At 53.1% G+C, this 25,595-nt stretch overlaps 1 protein-coding gene and 1 pseudogene across 7 annotated transcripts in view; both read left to right on the plus strand.

Moving 5' to 3' along the window:
* The window catches only part of GRIK5 (glutamate ionotropic receptor kainate type subunit 5), a 54,015-nt gene that overhangs the window by 2,104 nt on the left and 26,316 nt on the right, over positions 1 to 25,595 (plus strand). For 4 of the 7 annotated variants that reach the window (XM_074314266.1, XM_074314269.1, XM_074314267.1 and 1 more), the window contains exons 2-12: positions 2,411 to 2,539; positions 2,867 to 3,031; positions 5,271 to 5,368; positions 5,470 to 5,635; positions 7,670 to 7,848; positions 9,312 to 9,365; positions 9,466 to 9,627; positions 11,161 to 11,313; positions 11,698 to 11,802; positions 11,935 to 12,042; positions 20,566 to 20,769. In XM_074314266.1, the coding sequence (XP_074170367.1) occupies positions 2,461 to 2,539; positions 2,867 to 3,031; positions 5,271 to 5,368; positions 5,470 to 5,635; positions 7,670 to 7,848; positions 9,312 to 9,365; positions 9,466 to 9,627; positions 11,161 to 11,313; positions 11,698 to 11,802; positions 11,935 to 12,042; positions 20,566 to 20,769 (1,473 nt within the window). In that variant the 5' untranslated portion in view covers positions 2,411 to 2,460. Of the gene's footprint in view, positions 1 to 2,410; positions 2,540 to 2,866; positions 3,032 to 5,270; positions 5,369 to 5,469; positions 5,636 to 7,669; positions 7,849 to 9,311; positions 9,366 to 9,465; positions 9,628 to 11,160; positions 11,314 to 11,697; positions 11,803 to 11,934; positions 12,043 to 20,565; positions 20,770 to 25,595 lie in introns of those variants that run through there. The other 3 variants (XM_074314268.1, XR_012490035.1, XM_074314271.1) reach the window with 3 other exon arrangements.
* Positions 17,692 to 19,841, plus strand: LOC141567443 (ubiquitin-conjugating enzyme E2 variant 1 pseudogene; annotated as a pseudogene).

Below are 25,595 nucleotides of genomic sequence, written 5' to 3' on the forward strand. Positions count from 1 at the left end.
TTCCCTCCCTGACTCTCACTCCCCCTGGCTCCTAGTTTGTAAGCCTGTCTCTGTCTCTCTCATCTTGTGTCTTGTCTTCCTGATCACCCCTTTCTCTTCTCTGGGTCTGCTGTGTGGCTCTGACATACTTTTTCTGTCTCTCTCTTCCTGACTAGCCCTCATTCTTTTCAGTTTTGTAATTTTTCTCCTCCTCACACTTCTTATACCTGTTGTCATTTATTTTGCCCTCTCGCTCACTCTATTTGCCTTCTCTAACTTGATTTGCCTTCTTGCCTTTGATACTGATGTCTCCCTTGCCCACTTGTCTGTCACCTAGCTCAGGGCCCCTAACTCAGCCCCTTCTCTCAGTTGGCTGCTGTGTTTCACCCTAAGTCTCCAGGCCTGTGGGGCTCACCTGCCTGATTCCCTCCCCTCCTCTCCCACACCCTCCCGCTTGTCTCTTCCCCTTTGGTGTCTTACTTCTAAGCGAAGTCTGTGTGTTTTTCTCTCTTCTAGCCCCACTTACTTCCTTTTGGTCTGTTTGCTTTCTGTCTATGCCTTCCTGTGCTTCTGTATCCATCTGCTACCCCCATTCCTGGCTCTGCACTATGTGTCTGTCTTTCTGCTCTCACCCATGTTGGCCACCTGTGGGTCCCTGCCCTTCTGGCCCCTGTCTCTTCCTTGGTCTTTCATCTTCTAGTCTCTGCTCCCTGATTTGCCACCAGAAGCCCCTGGTGTCTCAGGGTGACCCCCTCACTACTGCCTCTCTCCCAACCCCGCCCTCCACACCCCTCCCCTGTGAGTTCTCCTCTGCGTCTCTCCCAGCTTCCCTTGCTCCTCCATCCTTGATAAGCCTTCACCTCAGATCCAAATTACAATCTTCAGTCCCCAGCCTGTCTAGCATGTCTTCTCACCCCCAAAAGCCCTGAGACAGACAGACAGACAGACTGACAGACAGACTTGCTCAAGGTCATGTGGGAGTCTGGAGTAGAGCAGGGACTGAGGCCCAGGCCTAGGTTTTCCTGGTCACAAGGGACAGTCTGAAGTGTTGTATTTTGTCTCTGCCCTCCCCTAGCAGGTTTCATTCTGCCATCTCACCAACTCAAACCCTCCTTCCAGGGGGATGGGGTGGGGTGTGGGGAGACCCCCAGGCTCACCTCCTAGCACTCTGGGCCCCAGTGGCCCTTCCCTTGGGATACAGCCCTTGACCAGGAGGAGCCACACATCTGGCCCATCCCTGCCCAGTGGTCACCCTGTAAAAGAGGCTAGGGCACCTGCATGAATCTCTAACTCGATGGAAGAAGGGAGCAATTGTGGGGAGCAAAGATGCATTGTCTCCCCCTAATCTTTAGTTTCCCAGAGCAGGGTGGGGGCCGTGGTTTGGCACCTCCTTGGGCAGACAGTGCACTCCCTGCCTTACTTTTCCCTTCTGGCTCTCTGATGGCATATTGAGTGCATTTATATCTTCTCTCCATTCTATCTTCCTGTTCTATTCTGTGTCGCTCCTGTGTCTTGATTTCCCTCTCTTCTGCCTGCCCTGCCCTATCTCTCTCCATCTCTGTGTTTCCCTACCTTCCTGTCTCTTCTTTCCTTCTCTCTCCTAATCCTCTCCTATCTCCCTGTAACTCTTCTTCTCTGTTTCTCTCCATTTCTACCCCCATTTCTCTGTCTTCTTATCATCTTTCTGGTCCCTTATATTTCTGCCTGTTTTTCCCTTTCTCATTCCCTGAGTCTCTTTGTATTCCCCCACCTCAGCTTTTCTTTCTCTTTCCATCTCTCTCTTTCCCCCCTTTTCTTTCTTTACTCTTTTTCTTTTTAGCTCCTCAGCTGCCTTGGATCCATCCGTCTCCACCTGTGTGTCTCCATGTGTGTCTCTCTCTCCAAGTTTCCTAACTCCCGGATACTCTACCCTACAGACCCCGGATGTCCAGGCCTCTCTCCCTGTGGGATTGTGGGAACCAGGGAAGTCAGAAAGGTGGCAAGTGAGGCCTGCGAGGGGTTGCCTAGCAACCACTGCATCCTCTCCAGCCTGCTTCTGTTGCCTAGTAACGGCTGCCTGCCCAGAGACAGGGGCGGACTGGGTGGGGGGGTGGCACTTCTTGGTTTCCTATTGGGGTAGGGATGGTCTCTGGAATTTGCTTTTACCTGAGAACCATATCATGCCTCCCTCCCATTTTTGGTAGCTGTGAATATTCTGTAGCAATGGCTCTCCCACTCAGTGCCTGAGTGCTGTGAGCTCCTCCCTGGTAGTGCTCCTGAAGCCTAGCAATGCCCTCAGTACTGTCTTGCCAGCTTCTAACGAGGGCAGGGCCCTTTAGAGCTCCCCCACAATGTACCAGGGTCTGTGGTCCCCACCCCATCCAGCAGTCGTCCAAAGGGGCTCTGAGGCCCCCTCCCGCATCAGCAATCTTCCTATGGTCAATCCCTGCAGGTGGCAAGTGGGGGCCGCGGCAGCTGCGTCCCCATGTGGAGGGGAGGAAGATGCCGGCTGAGCTGCTGCTGCTGCTGATTGTTGCCTTTGCCAGCCCCAGCTGCCAGGTGCTCTCATCACTGCGCATGGGTGAGGCCCTGCAGCGCTGCCCCTGCCTCCTCAGAGACCCTCCCACTGGGCCCAGGGCTCCTCTTTGGGAACCCAGGCAAGCCAGTTCCTCGGCCAGGTATCTGGGTGTCAGGTCTCAGCTTTCCTCTGCAGCAAGGAGCAGCAGCCCATCGCTCCCTCTTCCCTGGACCCAGGAGTCCAGACCCTCAGCTCCCTCCAGCCTCAGACCCAGGAGTTTAGACCCCAGTCCCCATTCCCACCCCCACCTCAGAGCCCAGGAGTCCAGGACCCCAATCCCTCCTCCCTCAGGACCCGAGAGTCTGGCCCCCAACCCCTGTGTCCCCTCAGCTGCAATCCTGGACGACCAGACAGTGTGTGGCCGTGGCGAGCGTCTGGCCCTGGCCCTGGCCCGGGAGCAGATCAACGGGATCATTGAGGTCCCAGCAAAGGCCCGAGTGGAAGTAGACATCTTTGAGCTGCAGCGGGACAGCCAGTACGAGACCACGGACACCAGTGAGCAGGGCCACGGGGCGTGGGCTGAGGCTGGGCAGGCTGGTAGCCCTCAGGGTGTCCCTCGGCCCCCCTCTTCAGCTCACCTCAGCTCCATCTGCCCCTTCCTTCATGTCTGTTCCCCTTCTTCCCAGAGATGGTGCTGCTTGGTGTGGGGAGGTAGGGAGACCATCAGGCCTAGTCCCGCCCTGAAGGAGCTGAGGGCCTCATTTGAAAGATAAACTTCATAGCTGGCCGGACACTTAGCCCCAGAACTGAGTAATGAGGGGCCCATGCAGTGAGGTGGGGGCTTCGTGGGTAGGGTTAGAGAAGGCATTCTGGGGAAGGTTAAACTAAAGCTCAGCTCTCAAGGATGAGCAAGATACAGAAAGAGTGGTGTTGCTCAAAGTATGGCACATAGTAGGACTGCATAAGTATTTGTTGAATACTGATGGACTGAGCGAATGTTAATAGGTGTCCATTGAACAGATGTGCTGGGATTGTAGACTTTGTGAGATGCTGCCTTTAAATGTGTTTTCGATAGATTTCTTTCCCGCAGGCCTTATCAGAGCCTTTAGTATGTTCATAACGCATTTGAAATCACTGAGGAGGAGAATGAGGTATAACGTTTTCTGGACTTTTTGACTGGTGCAGCACAGAATACAAATTGGGAGAAGCCAGGATGGAGGGTGAGGAGGCAGATGGTGTTCCAGGCACGTGCCTGGAGTCTGGAGTCGGGCGGAGGGGAGGGGGGCGTGTTCAGAGCCAAGCAACAGGGTGTGTGTGGGGCTGCACCCATCCTGACCACCTGGACTCAGGACATGTTTGGGGGGATTATGAGAGATGTCTGGGCTGGAGTGTGACTGCACAGTGGGGGTACGCTCCAGGAGGCCTGCAGCCGGGCTGAAAGACGCTGCCTTCACCTGTACGCAGTGGGGAGTTGTCGGTGGATTCAGACCAGGGAGCTGGTGAGAGTGAATCTGGAGGCTAGATTTGGTTGATCAGTGAGAAGGCTGATTTGAGAGCCCTGAAGTAGGGTAGGAGAGGAGGGGTCGAAAAGAAGGGGACAGATGTGAGAAAATTTGAGGACAAAAAAGAGACAGGATGTGGTGACTAATTGGCTATTAGGAGAAAAACTGAAGGCAAAGACCATTTCCAGATATTTGGTCTGTGCAAATGGTGGGGCTCTCACCAATGTGGAAGGCACAGAGGAACAAGTTTGGAGGAAGAGGAGGCATTTATTAGGTTGGTGCAAAAGTAATTGCGGTTTAAAAGGTTAAAAATAATTGCAAAAACTGCATTTATTTTTGCACCATCCTAGTAGTTATGATCCTTTTAGCTGATGCGGCAGAAACCCAGCTCAGGCGGCCTTAAGGAAGAAAGAGAACTTACTAGCTCATGGCACTTACTAAACGGCCTAGGGATGAATTTCAGGCCTGGTTGGATCCAGGTACTCAAATGATGTTCCAGGAGTCTCTCTGTCTTCATCTCTGGGTTCTTCTCTCCTCTAAGTTGGCTTCATTTTCAGGAATGCCCTCCCCAGCTGGTGGCAACATGGCCTCAGCAACTCAGAACTTACATATCACCAGTTTCACAAACCCAGTAATAATTGTAGCAGAAGCCCTGGAGAAGGTGCTCCGTGGCCTGGTTTGAGCCTGTCCTGTCTCTGAACCAATCACTGGGGCCAGGATGATGTGGTCATGTGGTCCTGGGTCAGGTGACAGTCAATCCTGGGAACCATGTGGTTCCCTGAGGAGAAGTGAAGGTTCTGTCATGAGAATGGGCACTGGGCAGGCAAAGCAACAGCTTCCCCCTCCCAGTCTTGAGACGTACACGTTTAAGGGGAAAGAAAGTGGAAGAAAGAAGAGCAATTACTACAGAAGAATGGCATTTGGGTGTAGAATGTGGAGGGGACCTTGGCCACAGGTTCAGGGTGCAGTGGGTATGATAGTGTGGTTAGAAAGGCTGGGGAACTGGACCCCAGATTTGCAGCCAAAAGGAGGCCCCTGGTGTTTCTTCGTTGTCTCTTCCTTTGTTTCTCTCTTGATCTGACCCATCCCTCCGTTGCCATTTCTCCCTGCCTCTCTCTGTATGGTGCCCCCTCCTTTTGTCCATGGGGTGGGCAGGGTCGGGCTTGGGCTTCTGAGTCTTGGTGGTGGAGGAGTGTCAGATCCACTCCTGGGCTAGGGTGGTTCCTTGGGGGGTGGGGACGGAGAGGAGGGGGAGGGTCCCAGACTCTGCGGTCTCTTCCCACCCCTCGCAGTGTGTCAGATCCTGCCCAAGGGGGTCGTGTCTGTCCTGGGGCCCTCCTCCAGCCCTGCATCTGCTTCCACCGTGAGCCATATCTGTGGGGAGAAGGAGGTGAGGCGGGAATGTGGGGTGGGGAGGGGCGGGGGGGGTCCCTGGGAGGCGATGTGGGGAGAAGGGGGCAGGATAGAAGCAAAGGCTCCTTCTCTGTCCAGATCCCCCACGTCAAGGTGGGTCCCGAGGAGACGCCCCGTCTTCAATACCTTCGATTCGCATCTGTCAGCCTGTATCCCAGTAACGAGGACGTCAGCCTGGCGGTCTCCCGGATCCTCAAGTCCTTCAACTACCCCTCAGCCAGCCTCATCTGCGCCAAGGCCGAGTGTGAGGGCGGAGAACTGGATGTTTCAATGATCTAGTCTCCCACATAGCCGTCAGCGCCCCCCAACTGGAGCGCCTGGGGGACTCAGGCACAGCTCTCCTAGTCCCCACCATCCTTTCCCTTTCAGGAACCCAGAGCTCTGGTTCCACAGACCCTTCCCCCCACTTCCCAAAGGGATCATTTAGTCCAGGATAGTGGGAAGCCCCGGCAGGTGCAAGGGCCCTGTGGGGCCTCGGCATGTCCCTCACTTCTGGAGCTCCAGGGCCAGCGGAGGACACAGTAGTGGTAATGCAGAATGACACGTGCTCTGCCGGGAGCTGGGCGGAGGCTGCGGCAGCACACAGGTCTGGGAGCTCCAGAGCCCGTGTCCCTGAGAAAGGGGACCGTCTCATGTCCGCTGGACCGGAAGGGTGGGGAGGAGGGTGGGAGCATGTTCTGAGCAGAAGGCAGGGCAGGGCAGAGGCAGTGGCCGAGGGAGTGTGGCCCCTTTGAGAGGCTCAAAGATGGTCCTGGCAGCAGGAGTGAGTGTGAAGCAGGACATGCGTGGGCCATGGTCACACAGGGCCCTGTGTTTTATCCCAAGGACAGGGAAGTTCCCACATGGGTGGGGCAAGAGGACATGGCCCAATGTGTAGGACGGGAAGCGCTCTGGCTGCAGTGGGTGAGTGGCCCGGAGAGTGGCACGAGGTGTGGCAGGGAGAGATGTTGCTGGTTAGGGCTTAGGTGGTAGCAGTGGGATGGACTTGAAGAGAGTCCTGAGGGAAGGCAGAGGGCAGGCTCACGAATGCTAGGCAGGTTCTGCCCGAGGAGGGGGAACAGTCAGTTTAGGGGCACACATTGGGTTGGAGATGTCTGAGACAGTCAGGTGGAGCTGTTTGAGAAACGGGTGGGTCTGTGGGTGTGCAACCGGAGAGAGGGACAGTAACCTCCAGGAGGAATTCTCTTTCAAAAGTATTCACTGAACACCTGCTATGTGCCAGACGTTATTCTTGGTGTTAGGGATACAGCAGTGCGGGAGCCAGGCCGGGTTCCCTGCCCTTGTCAAAGGTACATTCTAATGGGTGGAGCTAGACAATGACATAAATAAGGACATTGTTTAGTCAGAAGGAATAAGTCCTATGGACAAATAGATGAGGATAGCGGATTGAGAGTGCTAGAATTGGGGAGGGGCAATTGGAAATGAAATGGTGGGTATGGGTGTCATTGTGGGGGTGATATTTGAGATCTGAAAGTGGTGAGGGAGGAAGCTGTGTGGGGATCTAGGAGAAGCGCATTCCAGGGAAGGAACAGCCAGCACAAAATCCACGACTGTGTGAGGCAGCAAGGCCTGTGTGGCTGGAAAAGTGACAGGAGACGAGGTCAAGCGATAATGAGGGCGTGGGCATATGGAATGGGGCCTTGAAGCCCTTGGCCTTCACTCTTTAGAGAACGAGAAACTGTGAGAGGGTTTGGAGCAGAGAAGGGACACATCTGCTTTATGGTTCTGGCTGCTGTGCAGGTAACGGACTCTGGGGGCAAGTGTGGCTGTTGTAACAGGTGAGGGATGGCATGACGGGTCAGGGCAGTAATGGCGGCATGGTATGGTTCGATGGGGTCTGATGTGTTTTGAAGGTAGAGCCTACGTGCCCTGGGCATGGGAATGAGACGAGGCCAGGCTGCTGTCCAGGGCTTTGGCCTGAGCAGCTGGCAGGCTGGAGCTAGTTCATGGGCCTGGGAGATGAGGTGCTTTGGGAGAGGAGAATGGAGTGTGGCTTTGCACCTGTGAAGTGGGGGATGCCTGTCACAGATCCCAGTAGGGGCAGGAAAGTGTAGGAGCCGGGCATCTGGAGGTCGGGGGGTCTAGCTTGGGATTTTAATTTGGGAGGATGTGGGCATTGGGTCCCCAGGCCTGGTATCCCAAGAGAGCCAGCTGCACTCCGGACAGCTGCCCCCGCCCTGGTCCTGTCCCCAGTTACCCCATGGTGGGGAGCGGGAGGGAGTGTCTACCCCATGTCCGGCACTGGGGGTCTCTAACTTGAGGCTGACCCTTCCCCCAGGCCTGCTGCGACTGGAAGAGCTGGTGCGAGGCTTCCTTATCTCCAAGGAGACACTGTCGGTGAGGATGCTGGACGACAGCCACGACCCCACGCCGCTGCTCAAGGAGATCCGAGATGACAAGGTGTCCACCATCATCATCGACGCCAATGCCTCCATCTCCCACCTCATCCTCCGTAAGGTGGGTCCCCCATCTCTGATTCCCGTCAGGGTCAGGGCCAGAAACATGGGGGGCACAGAATGTCACCCAATGCCCACGGGCCGCAGTGGTCGCAGGGGGCTATGGAAACGCGCTTCCTACATGCAGATGATAATCGTGAAGTTTGTCTTTTGGCTCAGCTGCTCCCCAGCTGCACCCTGGTTGGACCCTGGACAGTCACCTCCCCTCTCTGTGAATAGTTGCTGTCTCAGTGGGTTGCTGTAGGGTTACTGAGTGGATGGTGGGGAAAGTGTGTGGATGTCGCCTGGCCCAGACCATTCTCTGGTATCTTTATTGAGTGTATTTTTTCGTTTGGCTCATCCTGTGGGCAGATAGAATCATGAAGAAGCTGGGGTTCAAGGGGAATGGACTGGCTCAAGATTACCCAGGAGGGGCCAGCGCTAAGTCCTTCCACCATGGGCCCTCCACATGCTGTCCATCAGTGACCCACTGAATAATTCATTCATTACTCATTGTTTCTTTGCTCTTAATGTTTCCTCATAATTTAATCTGTAGTATTTATTTATTTTCCAGTCTTGTTAAAAATTAAAACCATATGTCACTGCTGATCGTAGCTTATAGGAAGAAGTGTGGACAGAATCTATAGGGCTCTGGAGGCAGGATGGCTTGGAGAAAAGATTTCAGGCTCAGGAGGTGGGCAGGCCTGGCTGGGGCCCTGGTCCTCCCAAGTGAGCCAAGAGACCAGTCAGTGGTCACTTTCCTTTTGAGCCTGTCCATCCCTGTCGTGGAATGGGCTGTAACCCATGTGATGACAGCTCCTGCCACTCAGGCAATGCAAGCTGGTACCATCTAATGTTCTAATGACCATCGCGGGATGGGGTGGGCACTCCTGACCTGGAGCGGTCTAGCTGTGTTCTCCCTGGGAACTGTGCAAGAGGGGGCTCAAAACATGAATCTTGAGAGTCAAATTGGCTGCCTTTTGCTGCCATATGCTTTTAAAAATGGCGGGGGTAGTTTATCTGACCCATGACCAGGCTGAGCCCCACACATTAGCAGCCCAAACCGGGCTTTGGGGTAGCATGGGGGTGAAGGCTAAGATTAAGTTTACCCTCCCCGCCTGCCCTGTTTCTGAGGTGTCCCTTTGCCCAACTGTCTCCAGAAGGCAGTCTTCTAAGTGACCTAGAGAGAGATGCAGGCATTCAAGGGCGCCATTCTCTCTTCCAACAAAACCTTCATTCTACCTGGAGCACCAGTCAGCGTGATGGGACATGCGCAGTGGGACACGAGGGATCAAGGTCTCCCCCTGCCTGCACGCGGCGTCTTCTCCCTGTCTCTCTGTATCTGGGTGTCTCTTACCGTATTTCCCATGGGGTGTCTTCACGCTGGCCTGTCTCTAAATCTCTCTTCCTCTCTTGGCTTCTCCCCTTTTCTGCCTGTGGGTCTCTGCCTCTCCGGCCACCTCTTTGCCTGCCTGTGTTCTCCAGGCCTCGGAGCTGGGAATGACCTCAGCGTTTTACAAGTACATCCTCACCACCATGGTGCGTACCCCCAGCTGCCCCACTGGCCCCCATCCCCTCCCGTGGCGTCTGCCCCACTGAGGCCTGGCCCCAGGCCTCACCCCCCTCGTCTCATTCCCAGGACTTCCCCATCCTGCACCTGGACGGGATCGTGGAGGACTCCTCCAACATCCTGGGCTTCTCCATGTTCAACACCTCACATCCCTTCTACCCCGAGTTTGTGCGAAGCCTCAACATGTCCTGGAGGGAGAACTGCGAAGCCAGCACCTACCCAGGCCCTGCGGTGAGCCACACGCCCTCACCCCTGTACATAGACACTTCCAGGGCCCTTTTAATCTTGGCCAGATTGTGCTCAGAAACTCCAGTACTCCCACTCGTTTCTGAGTACAGGCTCACCCTAAGATAAGTCCTCTTCTCCACCTCCCACACCGCTCCAGCCACACTGGTCTGCAGGAGCCTCTGCTGCCGCAGGGCCTTTGCACTTGCTCTCCCTGCTGCTTCCTATGTACTTTCCCAGAGAACGAGCGAGCTGCTCCCTCATCACCACGCCATTGCTTAAATGTCCTTTCAGGTGTAAGACCTTCCTTGGCCCCCCTTTTTGAAAAACGGGAAACTACCCATTATTTAGCCCCCTTCCTTGCTGTATTTTCCTCTATAGCACCTGTCTTTAATCACCATGTGGCTTGCTCTATATTTTGCTTCAATATAGATACAGATATATAGATTGCAAATTCCCCGAGGGCAGTGGTTTCTGTCTGTTTGTTCACATTGTATCCCCAGCACCTAAAACAGCCTGGCTCAGAGTAGGTGTCTGATAATATATGTTAAATAAATGCAAACATCCAAAAGATGCATATTTATGTGTGTTTGTTCGCAGACATCTAGTCATATACCAAAATCCCAAGACACTCCTATGTGCACAGACTCCACGCCATGCGTACGCAGGGACATGACACATGTACAGGGACAGGCACGTTCACACCACCCCTGTGCCTACCGGCCCGGTGCAGAGATTCAGCCCTGCACACTGACCAGCTGAGAAGCACTCTCACAGACACACGTGTACACATGCCACGCTGGCAGCCACAGCTCAGTGGTTGGCGTGGATTGAGCCCTCACTGTGCGCCAGGCTGTTTTGGTGTCTTTACGTGCCTTATCTCGCTTGATCCCCACACTAGTGCTCAGAGGCGTAGATGGTGATTATCCCTACTTTACAGGGGAGGAAACTGAGTTTCAGAGAGAGGTGGGGTCTTGGCCCACTACAGGAAGTAGCAGAACTAGGCCTCCAGCTCAGAGCCACCTGCCTCCGAGGCCTGGGCTCACAACCATTGTGCTCTCCTGCCTTGTAAACACCATACCCACCCTGTGTATAGATAAACAGGCATATAAACGTGCGCTCGGACAGGCCAGTGGCCATCTTTCCCCGCCTGCATTAGCCTTGCGGACACGCAGATTCCCACGTGTGCCCTCAGGCCCACGAGTATGCCCCCACACGGGTGATAGAGCAGGCCGTCCAGGCACACTGGCTCCGATGAGCCTTCCCCAATCAGACACACATAGCCACTGCATTCAGGAAGAGCTGCTCCCACAAGGGCCTGGGCAGCACGCACACCTTTTCCTGTCACACACATTTCCACTGTCCCACGCATTCCTCAAGAAAGACACTCAGAGACAGATCCTCTCTCCAGACTTGCATGGTTTTACATTCCTGGAGAGAGAGGAGTGGTCTGAGGGTGTGGGTAGCACTGCGGGCTGTGGGGCTCCCCTGGCTAAGCTGCCTCTTCCCCGTCCCACCCCACCTCTGCCCCCCACCCAGTTGTCGGCTGCCCTGATGTTCGATGCTGTGCACGTGGTGGTGAGTGCCGTGCGGGAGCTGAACCGCAGCCAGGAGATTGGCGTGAAGCCGCTGGCCTGTACATCGGCCAACATTTGGCCCCATGGGACCAGCCTCATGAACTACCTGCGCATGGTGAGCAGGGGGTGGGATGTGGAGGGGGCAGGGTAGTGTGGCTCAGGTAGGGCACTCACTGTGTCCCCCCTGCGGCCCCTCTGCCCTCTCCGCCCACCTCCAACCCCACCTACCATCTCTTGCTTTCTCTGGGCCTTTTTCTCCGTCTTTCATCTGTCCCTCCTCTCCTGGCTTTCTTCTGTCCACCTGCATGGCTGTTTCCCTCTGTTTGTTCCATCACCTCTCGTTTGCTGGTGTGTTGTCTTGTTCATTTAACTGTGGTCCTTCCTGGTCCCGCTCCCTCTCCCTCGTCCCCTCCACCTCTGCCTCTTCCCCTCTGAGCCTCTCCCACCATTCTCTCTGGGCCCCTGCCATCCTTCCTCTGGCCGCCTCCCGCCCTGCTAGGTAGAGTATGATGGGCTGACTGGGAGGGTCGAGTTCAACAGCAAAGGGCAGAGGACCAACTACACCCTGCGCATCCTAGAGAAGTCCCGGCAGGGCCACCGTGAGGTGAGCAGGCCCAGGGCCCTGACCAGGTGGGGGGGGGCTGGAGGTGGGAGCAGGGGCGAGGGCAGGGCAGGCCCCGGGGGGCTGAGGTCCTCAGCAGGATCTGGTAGAGAACCACATCCCTCTCCTCCCCAGATCGGGGTGTGGTACTCTAACCGGACCCTGGCCATGAATGCCACCACCCTGGACATCAACCTGTCACAGACACTGGCGAACAAGACACTGGTAGTCACAACCATCCTGGTGAGTGGCCCTTGTGGGGAGGCGGCGGATGAAGTGAGGAGGAGGGATGTGTCTGCTGGCACAGCGCACAGACCAGTGGGGACATGACTCACGCACCCAACAAAGCCCGACTGGGACCCCAGCATCACCAGCCTAATCCCTGGCAGAGCAGGGGAGGACACAGACCTGCCGTCAAAGCCGGTCCAGTCCCGGGCTCTGCCAGCCTGCCGTCGCATGGCGGAGATGGGGCCGCCGGGCTCAGGAGCGCACCGCGCGCTCCACGAGGCCGCACAGGCAGGGCGCCCTGCTCGTGTCGGGCCCAGGGAATGCCCCTGAAAGTCACGGTCACTGGAGTTTTGTCACACTTGCCAATCAAGTGTGTTGACACATGCCAACTTATTTAATATCCATCTTGACAACGTGGAAACCGAGGCTCAGAGAGGTGAAGCGCCTTGCCCAGGGCCACAGGGCAAACACATGGTGTAGCCAGGATGCAAGCCGCGTCTCTGAGGCCCAGAGCCTGAGTCTTAACCACCGTGCTCTGTATCTCCAGTCCTCTCTTCTCATTGTCCTGCAGCTCTGGGGTGCTGCTCCTGCATTTCACCAGACCCGAGTCGGGGTCTCTGGGTTAGTGACTACTTGTCGAGCACCGTTCTGCACAGACACTGTGCTAGGCCCTTTGCAGGCGTCACTCTAAACCGCTCAGCTACTCTGTGAGGTTCGTCTTGTTTTCCTCCTTCTGAAGGTGTGGAAACAGGTCACGTAGCGAGTCCTTGCTGGAGCTAAGTGTTAGGCTCAGAGGCCGTGCTCTCTCCCCTGCGCTCTGCTGCCACCTGCCAGGCACAGTGGCTGCCAGGGGGTCAAGGAGGGGTGACGCACAGGACCTGGTGAGCAGGAGGCTGTCTGGAGCAGCTGGGCCTGGAGGCTGAGCGTGCCAGGCAGCCACGCTCCTTGTAGCAATCAAGTCCCTGGCCTGCTGGCATCTGTTGTCTATGGGGGCCCCTCGGTACCTCATGAGCTGGGCCCGCTAAGTTTTGAGAGGATTGCCACAGCTCCCACAGGATGTTAGAGGCCCCCTAACGCAGCTCATCACAGAGCCATTCCCTCAGTCCCTAGGGAACTCCTGATCTAAAAGTGGACCTCAAGTCCCACTGGAGAAGTGCCAGTGAGCCTGCTGGGGAGGGCCAGATGGCCCGCAGACGGGAAACCAGACACTTTGTAACAGCCTCACCGAGAGGCCCCAGGGCCAGGCCGGGCTGGCGGGGAAGTTGCATCTCTGTGCGTGTGGGAGTATGGTCAGTCCCAGGGGGTTCCTGAGGCCGGAAGAGACGGGGGTCCTTGGTGGGGAGCAGGGACAGAGGTCAGAGAGGGGATGTCAGGAGAGCAGAGCCATGACCTGGTGACTTTGAGTGTCTTCTCACACCTGTCTCCCCTTTTCCCTAAGGCCCACGAGCCAGTGTTGTTCTCTTCCTGATGTTCCTTCTTCTCTTGATTCATTCATTCATTCATTCATCCCACAAATATCTCCTGAAACTGCTGTGTGCCAGGCCTGTCAAGTTCTGAAGGCACAGGAATGAGTCATGGGTGGTCTCATGGTTTCCTGCCTCTTGAGGAGAAGAGATCCCAGTCTGACAGCGGAGATAGGCCTGGACACAGTTCCCACACAGGGCTAGAAGGGGCCCCCACAGAAAGGAGGGACTGATTCTGCTTTGGAAGGACTGAGGAAGGCTTCCCAGAGGTGCCGTTAGACTGGGCTTTAGAAGCTGTGTCGGAGTTGGTGCCTACAGAAGGCAGGGCCGGGCATCCTGGGCAGCAGGGCCATAGGAGCAGGGGCCTCGGGAAGTGTTCGTCCAATTGGACGTGGAGGCAGTGGGCTCAGTGTGCACAGCCGGACGTGCCCATTGAGTCACCAACATGTTCTGACTTGTGTTTCTGGGCAGGGCCTGCGTCAGGCACATGGGGTTTCAGACCTGAGTCAACCTGGGTGCCTGGGGCAAGAGGCCGTCAGGACTCGTCTTATTCCCTGCTCTGTTCCCAGGGCCTAGAAGGTGCCTGACATCTAGCAAACACGGAGGGGTGGTGAGTGGTGTGGCAGAGGTGGGGGAGGGTCTCTGAGGGACTCAGTTATGCTTACACTGTACCTTGGTGGTGTTGAGCGGGAAGGGGCAGGGCCCGATCAGGATGTGAACAAAGCTGCTGAGCCTCTGAGGGAGGCTGCAGGAGAAGGGAGGCGCTTCAGGCGGAGAAGGACAAGGCTTGGGCTGGGCCGCGGACAGGGCGGGGGACCTGATGTGGAGGGCAGCGCAGACAGGGCATGGTGGGCTAAGGGCTGGGCCAAGTGAGGGTACAGGAGGAGGTCCTCGATGCGGTGTCCCTGAGGTGGGGCTCACAGGTCTGGAGCAGAGAGTGGGCAGGCTAGTGCCAAGATTGAGAGAGGCCCCCTAGGGAAGGTGGGGGTGTAAGAGAAGGCCCAAGGAGATGAGGCTGTGTGGGGCCTTCCCTCAACCCCATGCCCTGCCCCTCCTGGGGAGTTCTCAGGGCACCCAGGGCCTCCCTTCATCAAGCTTTGACATCTCATCCTGCTCTTTGGTGACCCTGGGGTCAGACAGACCTCATTCCTTTCCCACTCCTTATACTTCAGGTTACTCAACTCTCTGGTTTCCATACCTTCATCTGTAAAACGCGTGTATTAATCCCACCTTGAAGGGCTGTGGGAGGATTACATGAGGTCAGAAAGCTCCCACTGGCGGTGCCCAGTAGGGAAAGTGCGCTGAGCAAGAGTCCCTTCCCCTTCTCTCTCCTGATCTGGCATCCTTGATAAAAATGGAAATCATCGTGGCCAACAACTTTGAGCACCATGCCAAGCACCTTTGCTTGTGTTACTCACTGAATCTTCACTGCAGCCCTGAGGTGGGTAGCGTTATGACCCCTGATTTTCAGGTGAGGTTAAGTGACGTGCCCAAGTCATCCAGCTAGAAGGTGGCAGAGCTGAGTTGATTTGGCACAGCCCATGTGCCTATCCTTTGTACCACTCTGTTTTGGTTTGCCTTGATTTCTGCTTCTTTACAAGCTCTCAGGGCTGCATTCTAGGCCTGGCTTTGCTATCCACATGCTAGGTGATTTGGGTGGGTCTCTTCTGTCTGTCCTCAGTTCCCTCCTTTAAAGTGGGGGAATTAAAATATTAATAACAGGTTGAAGGGGTTGGGCTAGATCAGGGTCCTTTAAATCCTAGATATGGATTTGGATCCCGGGTTCATGAAAGGATCCAGGCAAGCAGCTTGTGAGGAATGTTCTAGAACCCACCCTACCTTTTTTTTTTTTTCAGTTTTAAGAGATTTTCATGAAAGTGTAACATGCATACAGAAACTTGCACAAATCCTAAGTGTATTGCTCATTGAATTTCTGAAAACTAAACATACCAGCCCTCCCGCCCAAGCCCTCATGCCCCTTCCGCTTTCTTCTGTCATCACAGATTAGCTTTGTCCACCTTTGAACTTCATGGAAATGGCATCGTACTCCTTGTGTTTTCTCTTTTGTCTGAATGCTTCTGCTCACGTGTTTGTGAGATTCGTCCGTGTGGTTGTGAGTGGGTTAGTCGCATTGCGGTACGTTCCGTCACGTGCATGTACCACAGTTTACTCACCCACCAAATGCAGGTGCACCCCGAAGTGGTTTCCAGTGTTTTGCTGTTATGAGGAGTCCTGTGAACATCCTACTACACGCCTTCTGTTGAACACAGACAGCATTTCTGTCGAGTGGCTACCCAGGGGTGGAATTGCTGCATCTTTTCAGCTTTAGTACATACTACCAAAGTGCTGACCAAAGTGGCAATATCACTTTTCACTCCCAGCAGCAGTGAAGGGATGAGAATTCCAGTTGCTCCTCATTTTTCCCAGTGGTGAGTGAGTATATAAAGGAACCAATTATACTGTGGTTTTCATCTACATTTCCCTAATGATCAGGGCAGTTGACTACCATTTTGTATTTATTGGCTGTTTGGAAATCTTCTGGGAAATCTCTGCTCAAGTCTTTTTCCATTTTTAAAAAATTGGGATGTGTGACCTTCTTATTGATTTGTGAGTTATTTATATTCTGGATACAAATCCTTTGTCGGAATATGTATTGCAGATGTCTCTTCTCATTTTGTGGCTTGCCTTTTTACTCGCACTCGTATTTTTTGCCCAATGGTATCTTTTAATGAAAAGTTTGTTAATTTTACTAAAGTACTTTATCTATTGTTGGTGTTTTTTTGTGTTAATTCTTTAAGAATTTAATCATTCTCGGCCTACCCCCAAAGTCACAAAGATGGTCTCCTATTTATTTTCTAAAAACTTAATAATTTTGCCTTTTATGTTTAGATCTATAATCCACTTGGAATTGATTTTTATGTATTATGTGAGGTAGGGGTTCAGAATACAATTTTTCCATATGGATGCCTAGTTGAACAGCGCCATTTATTAAAACAGTCATTCTTTCCTCCTTCACCACAGTCTTACCTTTGTCGTAAATGAAGTCCACTTATGTGTGTGTTTCCAACCCTCTGTTCCCTTGTCAGTTTATCCATCTTTGTTCACATACCACATTGTCGTACATACCATAGCCTTAAATTAATTGTTAAAATCTGGTAGGTAAATTCTCCAGTTTTCATGTTCTTCTTTAGGATTGCTTTGGTTCTTCTTGATACTTTGCATTTCCATATATATTTAAATATCGTACTTCAGATTTTAAAAATATTTTAGTATTAAAATTTTTTAACTGGGGCAGGGACAGAAGCAAATACAAACCTATATTAAATAGAATTCAAAGAGGGGGTAAAGAGTGAAAAATCAGATTCCTTCTCTCTCAAGTTCCTCATTTCTTTGCCCAGAGGCCATATCCTGCCAGAAGTGTCTGTGCGTGTATAAGTCCTCACTCTTTCCTTCACAAAGAGTGGCATATTGTACACATTGTTCTGTAGCTTGTTTTTCTTCCTCTTAATAGAGCTAAGAGAACTTGTTATTTTAGTAGTTGCCTGGGATGCTTTGATGACATCAATAACCTTTTTAACCTGTCCTGAAATAAGTTGTTTCAGTCTTTGTTCCTGCTACGAGCAATGCTGCCGTGACTCTCTGGGTCTTACATTTTGTGTACAGGTGCGCAGCCCTTTGTAGGATGATCTTAGAATCTGACTTAGCAGTAGTCCACTGTCTGTCTGCAGTGCTTTTGCAGAAGATTCTTTTTGAAGCCTGAAAACCTTGGATTAGAGGCTCCTTAAGACCCTCAGTTCTGATGGTCTAGGGCTCTAGGTTGAGTCCTAGATCATTGTTTTTTTCTGTATCTTGAGTTCTGTTTGCAGGCCCCAGTCCCTGTTTCTGGCTCTATAAGCTCAGACCCTGGTTGTGACCGTGACCCCAAATCCACAACACAGGTGCCTCAATCCTGAACGTGGAGATCAGCTTGGCCTGGTGGAAGGAACGGGGCTTTGGAGCGCGTAACAGCTCTGCCCCGTCTCCCCTCCCCACTGTCCTGCTTCAGCTCTGAGGCCTTGGGCAAAACACTTGATCTCCCTGAGCTCCAGTTTCCTTCTCTGTATGTCAAGAGCGCTGTAGGAGAGCCTTCCAGCTCTAACACTGGGTGCTTGTCTAGAGAATTCTTGATTTATGATTCTCCAGCTTTGCTATCTGACCTGGGTCCCTGTCTCTGTCTGGCGACTCCTATGTCACTCTTGGATTCTGTCCACTTGAGTTCAGTTTAGCACAGGTCTTAAGAGCAGAGCTGTGGAGTCAGACTGACTTGTCAGTCTCAGCCACTTACTACTTAGCTTCTCAGGACCTCAGTGTCCTCATCCCTAAAGCAGAGGTAATAATACCAACCTCCCACGCTGACAGAATCGCTGGCACACAGCGAGCCCACAAAAATGCTAGCTGCTGCTGCTATTATTAGTAGTATCTCTCATTCCTTCCCCCAGTTCCACAGTTTTGGATTTGGAAAGGCAGCTTGGTCGGGAGAAAAACACTGACTTCCCTCTATCCCATCACCCCTCAGCTGAGGGGCTTTGTGGGGTCCTGGAACCCAGTAATAGAACCTGGCCTCATAATACCTATCACTGTGCAATAAACCACCTCAAAATCTGGAGGCTTAAAACAATAATGGTTATTATCTCTCATGATTCTGTGGGTCAACTAAACAGTTCTGCTGGTGTTGCCTGAGCTTACTGTGGTTAACGTGTTCAGCTGGTGGCTAGGCTGGGCTGGAAGGTCTGCAGTGGCTGTGGGTGCTGGCTGTTGGCTGGCTTACCTCGGTTCACTCATCCTGCAGCAGGCTGGCCCAGGCTTCCTTACACTGTGGCCCCAAGAGGCTGTTCCGAAGGCCCAGGTTCTGGAATTCACACAGCATCATTTCCACCATGTTCTATTGACCAAAGCATCTCAAGGCCAGCTCAGACCCAAGAGGTGGGGAAATTGGCTCTACCTCTTGATAGGAGGAGCTGCAAAATATTGCAGCCATGTCTACGTCAGAGCTCAGTAATGGTGTGTTGCGTGACTGAGAGGTGACAGGTCACTTGACTTCTGCAAGCCTCAGTTTCCACATGTATAAAATGAGTGTAATAACACCTTCCGTGTAAGGTCACCTAAGGAATTAAAGTGATAGAATCCAGAGGACACGTGCCCCACATGGTTGTACTCAGCCTCACTACATGCTCACTGTCGTAGCTGTTATTGCCAGATCTCTCCTGGCTATTTCCTAAGTCTTAAAATCCTTTTGGTCCTAAGTCCAAAGTGACATTGCACAAAAAGCCATTTAGACAATAACTGTGTCATGATAAGTTTCCCAGTTGTTACCGGCATCTTCGTGTGCCTCGTCTTATCAGCACTTGGGATGTTCTCTCTGCTTTTGGATGTATTTGGCCCAATGGGGGTCCATAAAGTTTGCTCCAACCCCTCAGAAATAAGCATCCTCGAAGCAAACCAGTTGTAGACCAGAGATTGCAAATTGTCAGGTGTTTGTTTCATCTGCACAGCATTAAAACAAAATTGGTATTAGAATTTGAATTGTTGCTAAGCTTTATAATCAGGGTTTTTATAAAACCATCCAGGTTTCCAAATTCTCTCAACATTGGGCCATCCGGCATCTCAAGCCCACTTCCCTCGTGGCAGCATTGGGCGAGAGCTGGATCCTGGTGGGGGAGACCCTTCTTGGTCCCTTGCTGGCTCATGATGTCAGTGCAGTGGGTCGCTATTACTTGTGTAAAAAAACGTAGAGCGGGAGCGACAGCGACAAAAGATGGCAGCCACCACGGGCCCGGGAGTAAAAGTCGCACAATTTCCAACTGTTGGAAGAACTCGAAGAAGGCCACAAAGGAGTAGGAGATGGCGTAGTTAGCTGGGGTCTAGAGGATGATGAAGACATGACACAAGATGGACAGGGATGATAATTGGACCTCTAAGAGCAATTCATTAAAACCGAATATACAGCCTTAAAATAGAATGTGGACCTAAATACCCAGAGGGACCCCCGTGTAAAATTTGTAACAAAAATTAATATGAATGGAGTTAATAGTTCTAATGGAGTGGTGGACCCAAGAGCCATGTCAGTGCTAATAGCAAAATGGCAGAATTCATGTAGCATCAGAGTTGTCCTATAAGAGCTTTAGCCCCTAATGATGTCTAAAGAAAATAGAAAACTCCCTCAGCCACGTGAAGGACCGGGTTACAGCAATTAATCAAAAAGAAAACCCACAGCCCCCCTCCCCCATTCAATTTAAGCAATGTTCGTTTTCCACAGTAGTAAATTTCCTAGCTACATCTTGTAGACCTTAAAGTAATGGAAAGGAAGCTCCTTTTCAAAGGCAGTTTATCTTAAGATACTGTAAATGATACTAATGTTTTGTTTGTTTGAAATATATAAGTTCTGTAACGAAAAAAATGTAGAGCAGAACAAAATATCAGTTCTACAGGCATAAAGGTTTTGTGGAACTAAGTCTAGTTACAGTGTGTGAGTACACGCACATATACGTGTGTGACTTGGGTTGCAAAGCAAAATGAATGTCTTGCTGGGGGTACTGGTCAAAAATGTGGAAGCCCCTGTTCCCATTGGCACGACTTCCATCCAGGCCGATTCACTCTTAGGTTACCGTCCACTCTTGTAGGCATTTAAGGTTGAGACACATGAACGCCAGGTTGGCCGGTGGAGATTAAAACAGTTCCCTGTGATCTTCTAGGGCAGGGGTGTCCAAACTTTTTTCAACGTTTTTCACCAAGGGCCATATGCGGTAAAATACACAAACAGCCGGGCCACTCACTCGAGGTGAAGTACGTATTGCCTCACCTGGTTTATTTAAGTAAACTAAGTATATTTTTGGAATTTGCTGCGGGACAATTAAAAATGGATTGCTGGCCGCAGTTTGGACACCCCTGCTCTAGGGGCTGGTAGGGCCCAGGTGCCCTGGCTTTTAGGCCTATTCCTCACTCTGATCCCTGGTCTAGCTGCCCGGCCTGGGCTCTGGGATCCTGACCCAGCCTCAGATGCCCCGTCTCTGACTCCTCTTCTCCCCTGCCTCTCCAGGAGAACCCATATGTCATGCGCCGGCCCAACTTCCAGGCTCTGTCAGGGAATGAGCGCTTTGAGGGCTTCTGCGTGGACATGCTGCGGGAGCTGGCCCAGCTGCTGCGCTTCCGCTACCGCCTGCGACTGGTGGAGGACGGGCTATACGGGGCGCCCGAGCCCAACGGCTCCTGGACAGGCATGGTCGGCGAGCTCATCAACCGGGTACGGCCAGGCTGGGCCAGGGCTGGGGAAGGGGTCACGGCCTGTGCAGGCGAGGGAAGGTGGGCAGGGGACAGCCAGGGGAGCCCCAGAACCAGCCTGGCATTTACAGAAGAGGAATGAGTCACTGGGGGCTACTCCCCTCCCGCCAACTACGCCGGTGGTGTACTGTGTACCTGTGCCAGGGGAGCACCATGGGGCAGACACGGGGGAAAGAGGGGCAGGCACTGTGTCACCTCCTGTGCCCCAAATGTTGGCCAAATGCTTCCCCTCGTGCCACCATGGCTTAGTAGGTGCTCCAAGATTTGTTGAGTGAATGAAAGAGACGTGGGGTGGGGAGCAGGCAGAGGCCGGTAGAGACTTCCTGCGGGAGGCAGGGCTTGGGCCAGGAGGGCAGGGACGGTGGCTCATTTGTACGCCATGCCCAGCCTGTGCCAGGATGGCCTGGCACATGGCAGATACCAAGACCAGCTGCTGAACTCACAGATGCGCTCGTTCACTGGGCGTTCGTTCAGCATCTACCATGTGCTTTGCATCTGCTGGCAGCTCAGGATATAGTGGTGAGCACAGTGGACCTGGACCCTGCTCCCACGAGCTTAGGGTCTCCTTAGGACACAGAAAAGCAAATGACCCCAAGACAGAGCCATCAGGGCTGTGACTGGGGCATTTAGTCCTAGAGTAGGCTTCTTACCAAGCCAGGCATCCAGGGAGGGCTTCCCAGAAGCTGTGACACCCAAGCAGGTACTCAAAGGATGTGGAGTCAGAAAGGAGGGCAGTGTGTTCAGAGATGAGGAAGTGGCATTTATAAAGGTGGGGATAAAAGAGGGTGGGGTGCGCTGGAGGCACCACGGGCCATGAGTTTGGGTGGGATTTGGATGAAGGTGAGGCAGGAAACAGGCAGGGCCGAGGGAGGTTGTAAGTGAGCTTGGCTGAGAGAAAGGCAGCTTGGTGCATTGGAAAGAATATTTTGAAGTCAGACCAACCTGGGTTTAGTGCTCAGGTGAGTCATTTCTCTTCTCTGAACCTCAGTTTCCCCTTCCTGGGATGAGAATAATGATACCTGGCAGGTACTGAGGGTTACAGAAAATGGATAGCACCACACATGTTGCTTGTCAGAGAGGGGGGCCCATATGTAGTTCCCCTTTTTATTCCCAGCATGAGAAGCTGTGTGGGCAAATGGCCAGAGGAGAATTGTGAGGGGAGACAAATGGGCCCCCGACCTAGGGCACACCAGGGCAGGTGTGAAGAGCACGGACCTGTGGCCATTAATGGTTAGGGCAGCCTTGACATTGGACTTGGCGAAGGGCATAGGATATTCTCACCCTCTTGCCTCTTGCATCCCAGAATTCACTGCATCCAAGCCCTTGAATGTCACCAGGGTATACTTGAGAAGGCCATGTTGCTTGACAAGGACATTTATCCCTTAGGGCACTGATTTTCAAAAGTTGTTTTGCCTGCAGAATCTTTTTTCCAATTGAAAGCACCCTCAGAACGCTGGACAAAGCAGAGCTGCTCTGGTGGAGGCGGAGGTGGGGGTGTCCCCGGGGTCCTGGTGCTGGGTCTCCCTTACCCCACCCCACAGGCAGGCCCGAGGCACTGCCCCACAGGCTGCCAACTGGTTGAAAGCTTCTGCCCCAGGTGGGTTTAAAGGGCCTGAAGCTGGAACCTGAGGAGACAGGAGGCAAGGAGTGTGAGAGCCGGTGACGAACCCACCTGCCTGCCCGGTTTCCCTGTGATCTCCATTTTCACAGCCCGCTCCTCAGCCATGTAGGCTTAGAACTCTTTGTGTATCAGGGCTCCCAGAAATAAGCAGACTCCAGGGGAGTAGACTCCCCAAAAGAAGTCACTAAACTAGACTCCAGTTCATCAGCAAAGAAGTAATGGAATAGTCTGATTTATAGCTGTGTCACCTCAGGCAAGAGTCTTGACCCCCTGTGCCTCGGTCCTACCCCATAGAATGGGTGGGAGATTTGGTGCGATGGTGCCTGGGTGAACATAGTGCAGTGGCCTGGAGCTTTTCTGATCAGTGACTGCAGTTGTCCTGAGTCCTGTTTGAGTCTTAGCTATGCTGCGCTCTAGCTGCGTGACCTTGGGCAAGTTACTTAACCTCTCTGTACTGTCATTTCTTCAACTGCAAATTGGGGAAACGACAGGCGCTAGCATGCATGCTAATGTGATTTCCATTGGCACCGCCAGCACATATGTGCATTCATGTGTCCCTCTGCTCTCCAGCGAGCGTTTGTTGAGTATCTACTGTTTACCAGGCCCTGTGCTACACCCTGGACATACAGTGGCCAGGCCTGGCTTTGTTTACTGAGTGGGTAAAGTTTGGCTCTCAGCAGGAGGTCCATGGGATGGGGGAGCCCAAGGGTTTGGAAGTGGCTCAAGTGAGGAAAGAGAATCAGCCAGGTGGGAGTGCAGCAGGGGCTGCCAGGTGACCTGCAGGGAGGTAAGGGCATGGCAGATACGGAGATGCAGGAGAGTCTGGAGACTGCCAGGGCGGGGGACTCAGCAGAGGATGCAGGCGTTCCTCCCGTTTGTTTCTGGCTCGGGCAGCTGGGCGAAGGCGATGACATTTAGGGAGAGAACACTGGAGGAGGCGCAGGCTGGGAGGCAAAGGATGGGCGGGGTTTGGCCTTGCCTCGCTAGCAAGGCTCGGCGGCCTGCCGTGGGATGGCTGAGTGCTGAGCTTTGCACAAATACTCTCCACCAGCCTTACAGTAGCAGCAGCTGCATTTGTTGACCTCATGCCACGTGCCAGGAACTTTTCAAGTGTTACTTTCTTCTACTAATAGTTCCTCATGGCCCAGAAGATCACTGCCCTCCTACGGATGAGAGATCTGGGGCCCAGCGGTGAAGGGACTTGCACCCCCACACACACACACTCACACCACCACCACAGGGCTGCAGCAGGGTGTGTCTGGCCCAAGGCCTGTGCCCTTTCCAGACACCCAGCAGGTACTTGGGGAGCCTGCAGTGAGCAGGGTAACGCTCACTCCATGCCAGCCCTTGTCCAAGCTTTCTGAACTTATGTTAACTCCTTGACTCCTCGACCACCGCAAGAGGATGGACTTCTACTATTCCAGCGTTCTCTAATGGACAGAGTGAGGCACCAAGGTACCATGTCCAGGCCACACAGCTAGTGACAGGAAGAGCCAGGGCTGGCACCCCAACTGGCTGGCCCAGAGCTGATGAGTAACTTCCAGATGGAAAACAGCCCAGGGCACCAGCATCCTCTGAGCTTCCGCCCGCACTCCCACCCCCACCCCACAGGGCTCTCTGGCCAGTCTAGAATTATGGCCCATTTATTCCACCCAGTGGCCACTGCTGGAATTGGCCTCCCTGCCATCAGTATCTGGTGTGAATTAAGGTCCCTGTCCCTCTCACCAGCCTCCTCACTAGCCTCTGGCTTCCCATCTCTCTCCATTTCAGTTTGTCCTCCAGTAGAATCATTCTACAATTCAAATCTGACCTGTCAGTCACATGCTTTAGCTGTAGCCCCCAACCCCCTTAGGATAAAGTCTGCACCCTCCAGACTGGCTCTCACGGGCAGAACAGATGTCTTAGGCTGGAGTCCCAGGAAGCAGACTCTGAGATGGAGATTAGCAGGCAAGAGGTATATTGGGGTACCCTTGGAAACCAGCCTTGTAAGAGAGTGAAGGGGCAGGCTTGGGCCGAGGGGGGAGTTGAGCTGCGATGCAGTCATATGGCCTCAGCAGTCCCACAGGCAGCTCTGGAGCTGGGATGGGATGGCCATAAAAGCACCCCCCACCCCAGGTAAAGAGGCAGGCCTTTATACCCCCCACCTACATGTCATTGCAAGGGTTGTGCCTTAGGGAAGGCCAGGAACTTGGGAGAGGGGACTCTGCAGAGTGCTCAGCCACCAGCATGCTGCAGCTGGGGCAGTGGGTGCCCGATCCCAAAGAAGGGTCTGGGCGGCCACCACAGCAGCCACTAGGGCTGTGAGCTGGTTAGGAGCCAGGCAGAGCCAGCTTCAGGTTGCCCGCATGATCCCTGGCAAGTCACTTCAGCTCTCTGAACTCAATTTCCCCTCTAAAAAGGGGTGATGTTACCTCCCTCACAGTTTTGTGGGGAGTAGGGAAGGACAGTGCCAGATCACAGAGAAGAACCCGGATAACAGGAGCTGGGCGGGTAAGGCGTTTGGATGTTATTTGTGTTGTGTTGGGAAGCCACTGGAAGGTTTTAAGCAGGGAATGTGCCGTGATCTAATTTCTTTTTATTGAGGTGGAATTCATATAACATAAAATTAACCACTTTAAAGTGTACAACTTAGTAGCATTTAGTACATTCACAATGTTGTACAACTACCGCCTCTATGTAGTTTCAAACATTTTCATAACCTGCAAAAGAAAAGGCTATTCCCCTTTAAACAGTGAGTTCCCATTCCCCCTTTCCAGAGCCCCTGGTGACCCTCAACCTGCTCTTTGTCTCCACGGAGTTACCTATTCTAGACATTTCATATAAATGGGATCATCCAGTTTGTGGCCTTGTGTGTCTGGCTTCTTTTCACTGAGCATAATGTGTTTGTGGTTCATCCATATTGTAGTGTGGATTGGAATTGCATTCCGTTATAGGGCTACATCCATTGCATGAATGAGTGACCTTGATTTAATTTTTAAATCATTTAAAAATGATTACTCTGGCTGCTCTCTTGAGAAATAACTAGCGGTGCAAGAGTAGAAACAGGACAGTCCATTTGGAAGGCCATTGGGTTTGGAAGATGCTAGCTTGCGCTTCAGTGGTAGCTGTGTCAGCAGTGCCACCAATAGGATGTGCGCAAGAGGGAGAGAGGACTCCAGGGTGTGTGC

This window comes from Rhinolophus sinicus, linkage group LG11 (assembly GCF_036562045.2).
Source record: "Rhinolophus sinicus isolate RSC01 linkage group LG11, ASM3656204v1, whole genome shotgun sequence".
Classification (NCBI taxonomy): Eukaryota; Metazoa; Chordata; class Mammalia; order Chiroptera; family Rhinolophidae; genus Rhinolophus; species Rhinolophus sinicus.